The sequence below is a fragment of the Ambystoma mexicanum genome, chromosome 10 (assembly GCF_040938575.1).
Source record: "Ambystoma mexicanum isolate Mex_15411 chromosome 10, UKY_AmexF1_1, whole genome shotgun sequence".
NCBI classification, from domain to species: domain Eukaryota; kingdom Metazoa; phylum Chordata; class Amphibia; order Caudata; family Ambystomatidae; genus Ambystoma; species Ambystoma mexicanum.
In genome coordinates, this window is record NC_090932.1 from 850,673,242 (window position 1) to 850,688,427 (window position 15,186).

Below are 15,186 nucleotides of genomic sequence, written 5' to 3' on the forward strand. Positions count from 1 at the left end.
TCGTCGGACAGTGCTCCAACAAGTATAGTACCCAGCGGCTGTCCCTCTCCACAGCTCAACAGATCAGGCAAGCCAGGTAAAGCAGAGCCAGCATCCACTATGTACCCTCAAAATCACAAGTTTGAGATAAGCTTTACTCCCACATTTTGCGCAGAAAAGAAACAATTTAACAGCAGCATACATGTGTAATGACTGTGTTTAATACTAGAGCATCACACATTATCGCCTACAAAAATAACCCCAAAAAGGAAAAGCAGGTTTCTCTTTGTAGTCCTTTATTTTGTGTACTTACTCCTCCCACAGTAATGTACTGAAATGCATAACAGTTACATTGTACAAAGCATTTAAAGAAAGTACCTCAATTGCCGATTATTTCAAAATCAGATTACAAACAAAAAGAAAAGAAATCTGGTCCCTTAGTGAAGGGCAAAATAACAGAACAAGTCTTATTGTTCAAAATAGGTTTGGAACACTTTACAAATAGGATCAACATGAACATAATAGCACACAAACTTGCAGACAACCAGCATCAACCATTGGGTACAGTTTTAATCAGAAGAATCATGCGCTCATGAAGAAATTATAACTGTTTATACAATCAAATCAATTATTTGGCTTACAAAAAAATCCAAGTCGCATTGATTTGTTTATTCACTTGCATTGGGAAAAAAAATGGGATTGTAGGAAAAGTCAAACACCATTAAGCACTCAAATACACAGATAGGTTTTCCAATCACCGTGTGACTTGTGATACTGTGGGTGCCTTAGACATCATCTAGTGGGGGTGGCGGGGCTAGAACAGTGCTATCAGAAATCAACAATAGGTGCTTGTCAGCAAATAAATAGAAGGTACACAAAACACATACAAAAAGAAAGAACATGATTGTCCAAAATTAAAATGTCAGTACATTGATTGGTCAAACATTTAACAAGAAGAAACATAGTGGTAGTAGCAATGGTGCTGCAACAGAATGCCATGAACGTCAACCTCTTTGAGTACTGAACCCCCCCTGGTTCACAATATATACACAGTACATGTCTGTGGCATTTGTTTTTTAACTCTTCGCAGCACCGTTCAGACGATATTATTAGGTAAAGGACACAGTATGCCTCGTTATCTGCATCTACAGCCACAGAGATTTCTATTTTTTTTAATATATATATACATAACGTTGACTTCAGTCTTCAAAGTGTTATACATCATGGTGTGATAAAGAAAACGACCATGAAACAATTGTCCTCAGTCCTGCACAAAAAAAAAAAAAAAAAAAAAAAAAAAATTGGGTACAAAAATTGTGTGTGTGTGTGTTAAGGAGTGCTAGTGTGTGTGTGTGTGTGTTAATTCAACCTCAACCCTCTCCACCCCCCCAAAGCAGATGTACTGGAAGACATGTTTTGCCCGACACGGTTGCAATTTCCTTTCCCCCCCCACCCCAGATGTGTTGATCTTCCAGAAATCAGCAGCTGCCTTTGCTGTGCAAAACAAAACAATGAGAATAAATAGTTCCGTCTTCTTTAATTATTCAGTTTAAGGTCACCCGGCTTTAGCCATCGACCCTGCAGATTTATAAGGCGTTCTGCTCAGCAGTCTTTTAAATAGTCACAAGAAAAGAGCCATGCTACCGGTTGGACTTGGTCCCATTCTGGTTAGGTGTCACAATGTCATACGTGGCTCACAGACTGCATGGCACTGGACTCTGCAGCGGCTCGTGCCATACTGTGCCACAGATTGGTAGAAGAGTGGGATACAGAATGAATAGCCTCCTTGTCCGCGAGAGACAGCATCATTGCGTACGCCTGAAAAAACAAACAAACAACAAAAACATGAGCAATATTTATGCACAAATCATATGAATGGCCACACTATTATTCGAGACCCACATTACTCTGCTGATTGACAGGGGTGCACATAGAAAGGAGACGGTTACTAGCCTATGTCCAAGCAGCTCTTTGCATGGAAAGGGGGCCGCCATTTTCCCTGAGACGCTTATACTGAAAAGCGACAACCACTTCATGACAACTCATTAACCAATACACCACATAGCACATGCCAAAGAGTGTTACTGCCCCCCAAACACTAAGCTTTCGAGTGGCAGGCGCCCACTTTAGCATCAGATGAAGGATGCAGAACCAGTGAGAAAATGAGAAACACGCCAGAAAACCAAACTAACCAAGAGGCTAAACAGAGAGGAGACCGGAAAAATCATTGAGGTGTTGGTGTGTTCCATGGAGCCATTACACACCCAATTAACCATATACTGACTTAGCAAAAATGTGGGAGCACCTCAACTGAGAAATAACAGACCCTCGTGAGTGGGATTCCATCCCTAAGGACAGGTTTTGTCCGTGTCCGCGTTTTAGCTCACTGTACCCTTCAGAGAGGAGAATTATCCATTGGATTTTCAGTCTGGTGCCACCCACAAGTGCAGTGCAGCACCGAAAGGCTAGGCAATTACTTGCTGTGTGAAACATACAGTGCGCTAAAATATGGTAGTAGACCACCCACCACCCGATTGGGAACCATCCCAGAGAACAGCTTATTTGATTATAGAGGGTCCCACAATTCTTTTCAGATTTGCAACGATTGGGATGTCACCCGGAATTAGAAGTGTAATCCAGTCCAGACTGGACTCTGGGCCTAGAGAGAGGCAGCTGCACCTCAAGGATAACGACCAACAAGGCACAAAGACATGTCTGGGGTTGCCGTGGCTACTCTTGTTGAGGGGAGATCTGCCTTTCATTTTGGGGCTTAACTTTCTTTGCGAGAGGGGTCAAAGTAAGCGCAACACCGCATCTCCCGGCCGGATTGTGAAGCAGCCCAGAAAGCAGGTTCTTTGGCATACAATGATTTGGTTGTGCATATTGTGTCATCAGATTTTGAAGGTTATATTTCTTTGAACAGATAAATAGCAAGCGTTAAACCTTGTAAATGGAAAGGACTTTCTTTAGCACTCTTGCTTGACTCAACACAGGACAAAAAGGAACTCACTGTACACACGTCTATGTGCTGGGTCAACACGGAGGCTCACCTTGGTGTGCCTCAGCTGTGCCACTCTGCATATTGGGCTACCAGTAAAGGACTGAGCACAAAATACCTTTGGAAAGTGGTTAAATAAAGCAATCACCAGTCCTCACTGAAGCTCGATTCGGAGTAGAAAAAGAAAAAAAAAAATGGTGTCTTCACTAGTAGGCGATCACGCCAATTGTTTTGGCACAACCACTGACTGGCAGCTCCCGTTGTTTAATGGGCTACAGTCAATAATGACACCTTCTCTGCAGGGCCTTACTGTCATAAATAAGAAAAGAAGTAGGGCAACTCAAGGATTTCTGGATGTCAATCTTAGAAACATGCATTCCTGTTTAACGTTATAGACCGCGCAGTGGGCATAATCACAAAATAATTTCTTCTGCCCCCTGTTGGCGGAGGGTGGGGGGGTATGTGCTTTTGTGTGTGTGTGCTGCGTACAGCATTATTGTGTTCTCACAACCCCATCTCCCTTCAGCATTGGACAAGGTCATTGCCGTGAGAGGAGGTAGTGGGTTGAAAGAGCTATAAGCAGCGACACAGCCACTTCAGTGGAAAAAGAGCACTGCCAGAGAGCTCCATTTGTGAATCTGCTCCACTCTCTTACCCAGAGGCCCTCCCCAGAAGGGAAGGGTGAACACTGAATGGAGAATCATCTCACCGTTGAGCAAGACCACCGACAATGAGATGATAAAGCTCACATATACTGATGGACTTTTTACCTGGGACTTCGATTTCCTGTACAATGGTTGCTTCAGATCCTCATGCAGCTGTGAAGATGTAAATGCGGCCAGGTCAGCATCACTGAATTGGTTTTCGTCAATGTTCCTCATTTTGAGGCTATCTGTGAAGTGCCTTATATGGTCCAGGGCAGAAAGACCAGCTTTGTAATCATCGTCATCATCATCCTTATACCTAAAGAGACACAAGGAAGGTTTATAGTTTTATTGTTTTAAGCCACTTGTACAAGTATACAAACCAATGATCCTAGACTAGCAGCAGACAACACATACGATGGTCGGTCATTACTACTACTCGAGATGCAAAATCGAATGACCCTTGCAATGTACACAACCAAGCTCAGACAACATGCATGGGGAGTTCATTCAGCAAAGTAATCGTCAAGGCGAGTGGTCAACTCTGCTTCTGCCCAGGTTAAGACACAGAAGGTGGTCACACAGAGGACCCTTCGAGCTGGCACCCAACCAAGTAAGCTACAGGTCTCGGAGGGCATGCACCGGATTCGTCCAGCTGCCGCCATTTTGTTTAGTAAATTACAGGGAGAAAACTAATACACCGGACCTAGTGGCGTTGCATTTTTAACAGTTTTCATTTGCAAGATAGGATTGTGTTATGTAGCACTGCAGCTTCTCCATAAAATGCATCAACTTGAGTCAGCAGGGTCCCTGCTCAACGGAGTGGTAAGGCTACACTGCACCAGCTTGCAATCACTGCATGGACATTAGTATTGCGGTCTTAGTCTGTGTGCAACTGGTTGATCCATTCAAAACGAAGAGGTTTGAGGCCCTTTTTATTTTTTTAACTCCTTTAGCGCCATTAGGCCTGAACTTACTTCCCAATTTCGCAAGGAAATCATTGAAGTCTCAGCCTGACCTGCAACTAAGATTTAACAGCCTTTGAACCATCCACAAAAACAAAGGCATCATGGGCTGTGCTTTTTAAAGGTGATATCACAGCTTATCGGAGAAAGGATGTGGGCAAGATCTGGTTCAAAAGAAACCTTCATTTACCCCCAATCCCCACCCAGGTCAATCCCCCTTCCCGCAAGGCATTATTAATGACCTCACACATAACAGAATATCTGCTATCACATATGAGCCCCTCAATGCCATCTTGGATGCCATCACACATTGCTTGTTAGACAATGTCATTACACACTGTCACTTAATATAAACAGTGTTGTTACTTCAGCAGCACAACATAGTAGAGAACACGTTAATGCCTGACCAGTGCTCCTTTGTACAGGTCTGACCCAGGTCTCTACCTCTAAACTTTATTCGGGTGCACATCCACTGCCCTTTACAATGTATTGTGCCAACATGGACAGTCGGAGCTGAATACTTGAGGGGGACCAAACAGCACTGTGCAGCCACCAGCCTATGCCAAGACATTCTGCTGGAGTCATTTGCATACCAGGATCATGCGTGCAGAGCACATCACTAGGTAGCAAATTTACAGGGCAAATGCATGCAGTGGTTGCTTACTTGGGCTAAACACCTATAGAGTGAGGCACCAGACTTGGGGGACAAGATCCATTTTCATGGGCAATAGGATCACATGTGTTGGTGGGCTGTGGGGCTGTGTTAACCTACATAATTGACTTGCGAGTATGCAGAGCAGCACTAGTGTCTAGAGGTCTTGCACTGTGGTGCAAGGCTGGGTACAAGGCTGGCTAGGAAATGTGGAGGACTGCGAGGTCAATGGTTATCTGGAGGACACCTGGTTATCGGGTGCCTGTGGAGAGATGGGCAGGTTCTGTTGTGGTACTTTGTTTCAATAGCAGATGTGCGAGAGAAATCCTTCATGCCATCCTTGATTAAGTCAGCAGGTCATGCCATATAGGCTGATATCAATGAAGTAGTGTGTGATGACGTTAATGGCGTCATGTGATTGCGCAAGCAAATAGGTGTTATTGCAATCAAAATAAGGCCATCATGTTTCACAAATCCCTTCATTTCAGAATTGACGCACATCTACACCCTGGAATAATGGCTATTAACCAACTTCATGGTACTCAGTTTATCGACCTCGGACGAATCAATTGGCGTTTGAATCTCTATTATGACTCAAATTCGAGGACGCAGGCTTGCCTCATGACAGATGTGAGGACATCAAATGTGAGCTGGACACACGAGTGGTGCATTTTCTGGTTTTGTGTGAAAGTTAACTTTGTGGTTTTTCTACTGTTTGCATCTGGTAAAAGGGACTTTAGCATTACTGGGGAGTGCAGAAGAATCCTCTTTCGTCTAAGCACTTGCAATCTGGAACTCCCTTTTAGCATATCCTGCATAGAGGATCACCTCTCCGTCCAGAAGGTACTCAAGACTTGGCTCTTCCAGTCCGCATCATGACTGACCAAAGCCGCCTCCTTGGCAGGCTCGGACTGGCCTTTAGGACAATAGGGCAAGCCCGAACCAAAAACACAAAATGATAGTATGGGCCAGTTTTTTTGGTCAAAGCGGGCCACTTTTGGGCCCATGTGGGCCAGTTTGATAAGTTACTTCACCATGTAACTTCACTGGCTAGTAGTTTTGACCAGGGTTATTTGATAAATATTTGATGAAAAACCTCCCCCTTGGGTACTACTCAAACAGTGTCACAAAAGGAATGAATTGCCATTTGCAACTGTGGGCCACTATCATTGTTGCCTCAGACAATATTATGCATAAGGAGACTTCCATAAAGTACCAAGGAAGCACAAAGGATTCCAATAGCCATGCTTGATAGGACCTGGACTCCAGCCTCGCAACAAGAAACCAGCCATGACTCATGGGTACGTATCACACTCCATCTCAATTGAAGATGGCTGTGTCCCTCCCAAGGCACAGCAACCCTCCCACATACATCTGAAATCCTCCACTATCTTATCCCTTATCGTACATCACCTCTGCTACTAGAATGTAACTAAGTCCCATGAACAAATGTGGCCTAGCTGGGCACATAATCAGTCTCCTAGATTTGCATACTCTTACGATAGCCCATCACAGCACCCATCCACAAATTAGTTCACCATAAGTCACTAGCAAGGAATTAGCCACCTGTTCCTACCTCCAAACTGGCTAAAATGCACACACGCATTGTAAAATCCTCGTACCAATTTCTCATACCTAGGGCTTCGGTTCCCAAGTGTGTTCACCTAACGCTCTTTGAGGCCATACCAATTACCATAACTTCACAAAGTATATGCACATTATTTTATACACATCTACATGAATCTAAATTTTCATGGAAAGAAAGATATCATAGGAGAGTGATAGACCATTATACTAGGTTTATCCTATAAACTGCTTTCCCAATTGTCTCCTGAAAGTAATGGGGCAAATCTAAATATGTGCTCTCACATACTATCATAACAGAACATTTAAGATGTAAGGTACTCATCTGGCTACCTTCCAGAACAGTCATAGACCATGAATACATTTAAAATAAATATTTGTCTGGCGAGTGGCAGCTCAAAAGAACATATTATCAGAAAGTTCCTTGCAATGGACCTATTTAACAAGACACGAAAGTCAACATCGTTACTATGTCTTCGGCAAGAGCATTGTTTATGACAAAGTAGTGACACTCGTCCATGATAGCATTTTTTTGGGCCACTGATTTTTTTGTTTATTTCTTTAACACAGAAACACGTGTTTAAAACCCTGCCCTTTTCCTAATGTCTAGATAAAAAGTAGAAACGATTAACCAACAATTTTAGCCGAGTACAAGTGGTCTGCTCCAAACAAACCGAAAATAAGAAACACATGTATACTTTGTGGAAGGGGCATTTTGATAAACACATGTTTTAATACCAAGTACCAGGAAGATAAGTACTGTTCTAGAAACTGAACTTGAATACATGGAACAGAAAAAAGTTCTTTGAAAATGAATTTAGGAAATGATGACCTATACAGTAAGTTTCAAATCATTCTAGATCAATGGTGACTTGTCAAAATGATTCTGTCAATTTAAGACAGAAAACAAATCACAGACAAGGCGATACAGATAACTGGGTCAGGAAAGCCTATATTGGCCAATGAGGTTTCCTTCTAATAAACTACCATAGCAACAGCCTCCTGTATTATTACTTAACTTGCCACTTCTTTTGTGCTTCATCTCCTTCAGAAATAGCAATTATATTTTCTGCACTCTTGCTCACCTTTATAACCTTGTAAATGTGTCTGTCCTTTCCACATTTGCCTTGTGTGCCTCTGATCTCCTAATGTTTCTGGTTTTGATCAAATCCTATCTCTTTGTCCCGAGGGTCCCCAACTCCAAGTGCTTTGCTCAGGCCCGTTTGCTTCCTAATCCATCTCTAAACTCAAGGCCCCACCTTCTGTAAACAATCTTGCTTATCAGTCTTATTGATGCTGGGAGGCAATGATGGCAAATCTTAGATGACATTGGCAAACAATAAGTAGCACTAACCTTCCAGGAGAGTCCTCACAGCTCCTATCCAAGCCAATGGCCTCCTCGTAGTCATCGTCTGGATTCTCGTTGTGCATGTTAAGTGCAATACATTCCTTAAGTGCCTTTTCCTGGCTGTCGCTCTCCTCATCATCATCTTCATCCAATATGGCTTCGTCTTCTACCTCATCATCTACGATGCCTGAAACGTGACCTGCCAACATCACAGTTTCATCTTTGAAGTGACCGCCATTCACTCTGGAAACAATAACAGATGCACAAAAAATTGTAAGCAAACATTGTCTTAAGAAGTGAAGGAAACTTAGGAGCAGCCTTTGAAAGAGCTGCTGTTGAACGGTCCAGGAGATCTGCAACCGGTGCATGTTGTGTTCCTCTTTCTTATCAAGCAAGTGATAGGACTATATGATCTACAGAATATATACAAAACTGTATTTAAAAAACATATCTAAACACTGAGCAACACAATTATTAAGGCAATATTACTGGTATCTCTGTAGTTGGTGTAAACAGTGTAAAAGAATTAATGTAGTAACTGTCTGCTCTAGTTCCATTCAGAAATCAGATTAGGTTATAAGCATGTCGCCACATTAATAATTCCAATTGTAAATAAATAATATTCAGAGCTGTTAGCTTAATTTGAACTGAGTTGATTAACTATAGGCTCGGGGTTAAAAAGGCAAAAACTGCCTGGCTTCTTTAAGAAAAAAGTTCAAGCAGACTGATACATAGGTCAGCAAAAAGATTGTACCCTCAAGCACCCACCTGAAATGACCAGGAGCAAACAAATTGATGATCTCTTCAAAAGCAAAACAATACACAAAAATAAAAGCCGGAGCATCTAAATATCATGTGCAAGGAAACGGCTATATTTTTTAGTGGGAGTATTTTACACGAATAATTATTTATAAATTGGTTGGGGTATAATTATTTTTTGACCAAAAAATTCCTATTTGAAAGTGGATTTTCTTTTAGGCAATTACTCTAAAATAGATATTTTGTTCTAAAGTTTGCATATATTGACTCATGCAACTTAACATTTTTGCCCTAATGTTCCTCTTCAGATTGAATTTTTTTAAAAAAAAATTTTATAACGCACCTAATACCGTAGCAGAGTTCTGTTTCTAAGCGCGGATATGGAATTCGAACCTCTGTTGCTCTGCGTGGTCTTGCTTCCAAGACCAGCGCGTTGCAATCGCGCTACTCCATGCGGCACTGTTCTGCTGCTATCATTGACCAGAAAACATCAGTGGTGCTAAGTGGGTTCAAGCAGGGGGCAAGCCCTTTTCTGCAGGTTGCTTCTTATTTTTTATGAACAATTTGTATTCCCCACAGAAATTTGTTGGGGAATATTTGCTTGTTTTTAGGGATTAAAAATACACTGTTCATCTGAAGGGCTTCTGATATGTAAGCAGTCCTTTCCATGCAATTTTCGCAGCTTAAATTGGGTTCGTCTTTTTTGGCATAAAATACACCCCTGCAGAGAAACAATTGTAAATGCCATCTGCCAGGTACATACATGGCACACTGCAATTGCATGACCCCTAGGGATTCAGCAGGAGTAACGCCATTACAGTATTCCTAGAGAAAGTCAGTTGCGGCCCTTTGCTTATACTATAAGATTTTGCGTCACTGTGGCATGCTGGAAGAGTGCCCAGGAAAGGCTGCCTGCGCCTGCTCACATGTCCTAGGGAAACCATGACGTCAACTATCACCGCTGTCTATAACTTGTTTTCGCTCTCTGCAGTTTTCTGTTGCTACGGTTTCTCTACGCAAATACCATGCACTCAAACAGTATGGAGGCATGCCATGCTTGAGATGTTATATGATGCCTGTGATGTCCTGCTATGGCGGCGGCTTTGTGATGTTGAAGACTATTGTATGACTAACAAATCGCCCTTGTATCCAAAGCAATATCCACAAGCCTCGTCATATGCACTCATCACCCGCCTCATGCTGCTCAGCCCTTGAAATCCAACAAGTTCCCATACGCAAACTACACACCTCCCTTTCTGACCTAACACTACACAAATGCCCGAACGCCTTGCCCTGCATGCCAGGATGCCACGTCTGAACGCCTTGCGCCAGCACACGGCTGCACTTTGAGAGGACCTCACCCTGCAACAAACACACCACCAATGCTTACTTGCAGCAGATTATGGCTTCCCTCACATGCACAGAGCCCCTCTAACCCACAACCCCCCTGCTCGTACTGCAAGCACCAGAACGCCAAGAGGTAATGCACATTTCAGAGGTTGCACTAGAAAAGATCCAATAGAACATGAAGGGCCACCTACTTACTGTGCATGAGATCATGGCCCCAAAACATAAATGAATATCCCAAACTGTCAGAGCAGCATTAGAAGGTTAAGGATAACAGAACCTTCATATATAACCACCATTGCACATTCCGCCATGCTGGCATCCGTGGGTGGATTTGTGCTCTATAATGCCATGCACCAGCCCATTAGGTTCTGCTATGGATGCAGAGATGCTACGTGGGGGATACCCTATATCTTATCTACTGTATAACATATCCATGATTAAATACCATCTCTAGAACAGTACCAGCAAGAAAATGTTCATGCAACTACGTTTGGCTAGTATCGAACACTGACAACCACATATTGTAGGCAGGTTGGATATTCCATATAATCTCAATAGATCTTGCAGGACCCACCATTCTGTGGTCTTAAATAGTGGTCTGTGGTGGCCCATGCATAGTGGCCCATCCCATTATGTACTGGCTGTCGCTTATTCCATAATTCCTAGCGCTCATTTCAGGCCACACTGCCATATGTTGGCACATCTACCATTGAACAGCCGACTTACATTTGCTTTGTGTATTAAGGAACTAAATGCATGATGCCAATGTGAGAAGATCATTCAATGGTAGCAGTGCCAGCATAAGACAGTCTTACCTGGAAAAGAGGGCATGACGTCAGCGGCATATATTGTGGACACGGGCATGCAAGAGTTTTACATTGCAATGCTGGCATATATACGTGGGCACAGGCATCATGAGCATGTGCTTTACAGAGTGAAAATGGATGGGCATATAGTCCTGTGGAATGTTGGCGACCTGGCATCTAATGATTTTCTTCATTATGCTGCACTACACAATCAATGATCAAGTCATGGGCTTTTTACACAATGTTTCACAAAATTAATACGTGTTACAATGCACCAGTTCGCCCATTCATTTAAAAAATGTTCTTGGGGTAGAACAACCCTGACCCCCGCCCCTAGGTGGATTTTGCTCTCTTGCTCGTGAGAAATATTTACACCCCCCCACTAAGTGACAAAATGGCACCAGCTGCCACGGAGGATTGTCCGGTCAATTTCTAAAAACAAAATATTGACCTAAACCCTTAATCAAAAATCCCCATGCTTGAAAGCCCATTCCCTGGAGGGCAATCCAAAACTGTAACAGCACAAGTTGGTTTCATGTAGATGCAGCTTGCCTCAAAGCTTTCCAGGAAGTCAGGCATTTGCTCAATCATCTTGGACCACACTGCATGCTGCTCCTCCAGGAGATGCCCCGTCATATCAGCACATCAATCCAACACCCTCACCACACCGAGCGTGCTTCAGAATACATTGAAAACAAGAACACTCTCACTGCACTCATTACTGTTTGGGAAATGGTCTATTCACAGGAGGAAACAGAGTGAAACGATTTAAGGGGAAGGAGTTAAAAGGAATCCATCTGATGGTTATTAATATCCAATTACCCAATAGCGGCTTCACCATCTCCATTACCCACGTTTCACTTTCTACTTTAAGGCCAATGATAAAACCATTGGTAATTGCGGAACAACATGCATTGATGCAACATTTAACATACATGTTGAAGATCATTAGAAACTAGGCCTCGTGTTTGAACTGCTTACTTAAGAAAGCTGTCATAGTAAAGGGGAATGGACTGCACGCTTTGGAATAAGCAGAAGGAATAGTTCATTTCACTTTTAAAAACAGTAATTTGCTAAGCATGCAATATCCATCAAAGGTTGTCAAAAGCGCTGAATTTACAAAGGGAATGTGCAAGACCCGCTGACCTCTCTTTTTTTCCAACTTCCAGTTTGTGGCATATTGAGACCAGATGTTGGAAGCAAATGGCCAATCAAGAAGAAAGCAGCATTGGAATATTCCCATTAGTGCCATTTAATCCATTTTCGTGATGACTATCTGATCATCAGGAAATGTAAATGCTCGCTTTCCAAACATGCAGAAATAGCGGTCAGCAACTAAACATTTCATATGCAAAAACACACACACACACACTTAGAACTCCACCGTCTTGCTTCATTCGCTTTTTGAAAAAGTGGACATACAATCAAACGTAGAGACAATTTCACTGTATTACCCACATAGTTAGTTTACAATTGTTCGAATGAACAATTGAATTTAAAGGGTCACAATTGACCTTTTCACAATTGACATATATATATATATGTTTTGGGGGGTTTGACGTTGGGTGGGGTGTTGTGGGGGGTTTCCCCCCACATATATGTTACAATTGACCTTCACAATTCGGTCAATTGTGAAAAGGTCAATTGTAATTCGAACAGTTGTAAAACGAACAATTCGTATACAACCAATTTCACACATTGTTTTCTTCATCACTTTCTTTTCCTAGAAGAATTTATTCCAAATGATGCCTGCTTCCAAACACTGGCACATAATAGCATCATGGAACAATGAGGGCTTCTTTTCCCAAGCGTTAATGACCCCTCCAAGGTCTATTCGCAGATGATGTTAAGTTGTAGTTGAGGTACAACACAATTTCTTCATAGTGAACACAAAACAGATTTGTAACTTAGAAATGGCTTCTTTTTGCAATGATTCAATAGCAAGCATGCCTTTGGAAGGTAAGTATTTCATTGTAAACTTGGTGGACATGGAACAGCTTTTGCAATGGCATCCACATCAGGTGTAATGCTTGTCGCATGAGATTTTTCTCAGAGAGGTTGGGTCTTGCTGAAGGACATCCTGCTGGGAAATTGCATTGGTGTTCGTGAATGCAGAGAAATGCTGTATGCCATTTCACGGTCTGCTTCTGAAGGAAGAATGTTTTGAATGGCGTCAATATCCATAGTTGACTTTGTCCCAAGCATTCGGATTGGCTGCAAGGTCAATGATGGCACCACCCCCCCCCCGCCCCCTCCAGTGATAACGTGGCTTTACAGGCCAGCAATGTGTGTGGTACTGGTTGTTCTAGGCACAGGCGGCTGATTTGAATGTCCGACCATAATGAGGTGTGAGGGACCATAACACCAGGTGCAGCCCTTGCTGCGAGTCTGTAAATCTATTAGTATCCCCGTCACTATAAATGGATATAGAAAAGGGATAAAAAGGACATTTATTGAGAAACAAATGGCATATGGTGGAGTGGATGCTTTTACTTCCAGTTGGGCTCGTTGGAGGAGAATGTTTTATCAGAATAGATCCTGTACTATTGAAGAGTGTGGAAGCAGACTCCTGGGAGCATGACACTTGAACTGCAAGCACAGGCAATAAACAGAAGGAGCAGGCAGAGCTACTGGGAAAACCTAGCAATGGCCATGTTTGACAGGCCCAAGAAAAGCTGGGAAGCTCAAACTGGCTTGGTCTCTCAATTTGATCGTGGGTCTCTCATAGAAAACTCTGTGCGTCACTGTCAGTACACTCTCCTGGGTCTCTAGCAGCACCAGGAGACTGGCAAAGAAACACCTATATGCCAAATGTAATGGTTTACCACTAGTGATAAGGCACATGTGGCAGCTAAGAGAAGGATTTATAAAGACTTGGAGTAAGAAAAAAAATAAAAAGGACCTTCTTCTAAATTATGGATGACACTGAAGAATGCTTCCATCAGGAGAAACCAGAGTGGGTTCTGGCAGATGGTTAAGGTTTGTCCAAGTAATGCGCCTATAGAGAGTAATGTGAATAGAGACCTCTTGATTTACTCAGTTTCAAACTCTGTACAATATTAAGAGTGAGGATGAAATGTAGTATAAGCTGTGAATTGGAAAGTAGTCAATCGACCCAACGAGACTATAAAATGTTAGTGGCAGCCTTTGGTTCATTGAAGTTACCAAGGCTACATATAAACTGAGGGCAGGTAAGGCCCCGCAATTGGACTGCACACCTTTTTTCATTTAACTATTTTTTTGTATTAATTCATTGTGATTCAAGAGAAACCCTGCATGTGACAGGGTTTGATAACTTCAAGAAGGTAAAATATGATTTGCCCAAGAATCATCAGCAAATTTCTCTTTTGGATTCCCCGTCGGAAAAGGTTTTCAAAAGTACTTTTGGGCCGCATAGAATTGGGGTGCAAAGATAGATCTTCAGGGCAAGCTGGCTTCAGAAAAGGCATTTTGACGTTTAGGTTCTTAATGATTCTGTACAAATTTGTTTTACTGAAGAAGCAAAAGAAATTTGTTTGGTCTTCATAGTCTTACAACTACGATTGATACCATCCCTCGAGGGAAGCTATGTGTCAATCCCTGTATGTCTATTGAATGTACCAAGAATTCTCTATACCAATAAGTTTGCAGTGGTTTCATTGGATGTGGCATGAGAAGGTGCTGCCCCGATTAACCTTACAAAGGAAGTCAGGCTGGGGTGAGTTTTGTCTTGGTTATTGTTTTCAGTATACATTATTTAGTGATTATTAGTAATGAGCTGGAGGCAGATGCCTCTTGGCTGCAGGCCTTAGGCTTGGTGTGCCTTATTTTGCCAAATGATGCAGTTTTAATCTCAAAAACACTTACAAGGCTTGCACTGCAATTAACTGCCTTGTGTTGTGATGTAAAAGACAAAACGATTGCTTATAAACACACTAAAGACTAAGATGATGATCCTTAAACCCCCCTATGGGCGCACCGCTGTTGCCAAGAATGGTCTGCAGCAAAGCGGCTGAAAAGGTGGATACAATAGATTAGGTGAGAGTGATATTAGCTGGACGGCTCAAATTGAGAAGTATTTCCTCACTGTACGTAGGATGGAAGGGATCACACTGATCTATC

At 42.5% G+C, this 15,186-nt stretch overlaps 1 protein-coding gene across 11 annotated transcripts in view; it reads right to left on the reverse strand.

Moving 5' to 3' along the window:
* Nucleotides 1-258: 258 nt before the first annotated feature.
* MECOM (MDS1 and EVI1 complex locus) overlaps nucleotides 259-15,186 on the reverse strand; it is a 117,085-nt gene continuing 102,157 nt past the window's right edge. For all 11 annotated transcript variants that reach the window (XM_069618520.1, XM_069618518.1, XM_069618519.1 and 8 more), the window contains 3 exons: nucleotides 8,177-8,413; nucleotides 3,748-3,940; nucleotides 259-1,797 (listed from right to left, as the gene is read on the reverse strand). In XM_069618520.1, coding sequence (XP_069474621.1) covers nucleotides 1,663-1,797; nucleotides 3,748-3,940; nucleotides 8,177-8,413 — 565 coding nt within the window. In that variant the 3' untranslated portion in view covers nucleotides 259-1,662. The remainder of the gene's footprint in view (nucleotides 1,798-3,747; nucleotides 3,941-8,176; nucleotides 8,414-15,186) is intronic.